This window comes from Morone saxatilis, unplaced genomic scaffold (genome assembly GCF_004916995.1).
Source record: "Morone saxatilis isolate NCDOM2014 unplaced genomic scaffold, NCSU_SB_2.0 Contig5, whole genome shotgun sequence".
NCBI lineage: Eukaryota > Metazoa > Chordata > Actinopteri > Moronidae > Morone > Morone saxatilis.
This window is the reverse complement of record NW_023340095.1, coordinates 1,514,813-1,516,315: the sequence shown is the minus strand read 5'-3', so window position 1 is coordinate 1,516,315 and position 1,503 is coordinate 1,514,813. Positions and strand designations below refer to the sequence as shown.

The window sequence follows — 1,503 nt, the reverse complement described above, 5'->3', positions numbered from 1 at the left end:
TCCTTCTCTGGTCCTGTTGTTCTTATGCTTAAATCCACCCAGCATTCGGTCCCACACATACTGCAACAACACACAGAGTATTAGTACGTTTCATCCTTCTTCTAATGGACATTATAGGACAACAGCAGTAGGGGCTGTGAGATATGATGTTATATTTATATATCGTGTGATATTGTTTTATATAATGCTGCTGGGAAATGTGCCTGAAGGCAACACAAACAAACATGGAGGAGATTGAACGGGGGATGATGGAGGGCTACTTCTGTGGCATGGATGTGGTTCAAAATAGATTAAAAGTGGGTTTTTTTACCCCCTTTTTATATTTTATCCATTATTATTTTATATTTTGTTTAACATTTATTAAAGATTTGCACAAAAGTTCTGAATAAAAGGAGAAACATCAACAAATATAAGAACGTAGCTTTAATTTGTCAGGTGAATAATTCAAAAAAGGTGATCCAATGGCGTAGATGTGATGAGTGTAAATACTATTAATATTTTCCAGGACCACATCGATTATTTCCAGGATATTTGGTCATTTTATTCCATTTCCAGGTGTTTCCATGACTCTAAATTTGCAGGTTTTCCATGTTTTCCAGGACGTGTGTGAATTTATAAGTGGTCATTTTATATAAACAGAAAACGTGATATATCGAATTACCAATGAGTAATTCGATATATCTGCTGAGATCATTAATGTGGCTATAGTTAAACACAACTGGATACAATGAAAGTGAGCCGCCGGCCAACAGCAGTGAATCAGATGAAGTGCAGCAGCTCAGCAGAGAGTTTTTATCACCCTGAACGAGCTCTAATTTCAGGCAGAAACAGAGAATATAGGACATTAATCACCACTAGAGTTGAATCAGGCTGCCTGTGTGTCTGTACCTGCGGGGTGGCGGCTTGTTCCATGATCTTTAGCAGCACTGTTTGGTCTTGGTCTCGCACTTGGTCTTTCGAGTCTCCCAATCGATCGATAAGGCTCGGCAGAACTGAGGGAAAGAGAACAGAAACACTGAAGAGAGGGGGAAATCCACAGAACTGGTGGGTAGCAATTAATAAATCATTTCAGCCATAAACAGTCAGAATAGGAGGAGGAATCTGAATTGTAAAGTTATTTATTAATTATTTAAATGAAGTACAGAAAGGAGGTGGGGCGGGAGTGGACAGCAATCAATGTGATAGTGAGGAGGGAACGACGGGACACACCCAGAACAACATAATCTCATCAATCCACTGCTCACTTGTTCAAATTTAGAAGAAGAAAGCTAATCCTCAGGACTTTCACTGAATGATAATCTAATATTTAACATCATTTAATCTTTTCTCACTTATAATACTATCTGATCCACCAACCAGCACTTATTTTACTCAGAAATCATCGTTTTTAAAACAGTCTGCCTCTCTGTTCCCACTGAAATAGCCAAAATGTAAAGTTTGTACAGAATACACTTTATATTTATGGATTAAACTGAAGCCGAATTGACAGTCAGACTGTGGACA

General features: G+C 38.1%; 1 protein-coding gene across 1 annotated transcript in view; it reads right to left on the bottom strand.

The window, feature by feature from the left end:
- The window catches only part of clasp1a (cytoplasmic linker associated protein 1a), a gene marked incomplete at its 5' end in the record, with an annotated part of 76,255 nt that overhangs the window by 50,268 nt on the left and 24,484 nt on the right, over positions 1 to 1,503 (bottom strand). Inside the window, 2 exon segments of the mRNA XM_035676515.1 lie at positions 1 to 60; positions 889 to 992. Coding sequence (XP_035532408.1) covers positions 1 to 60; positions 889 to 992 — 164 coding nt within the window.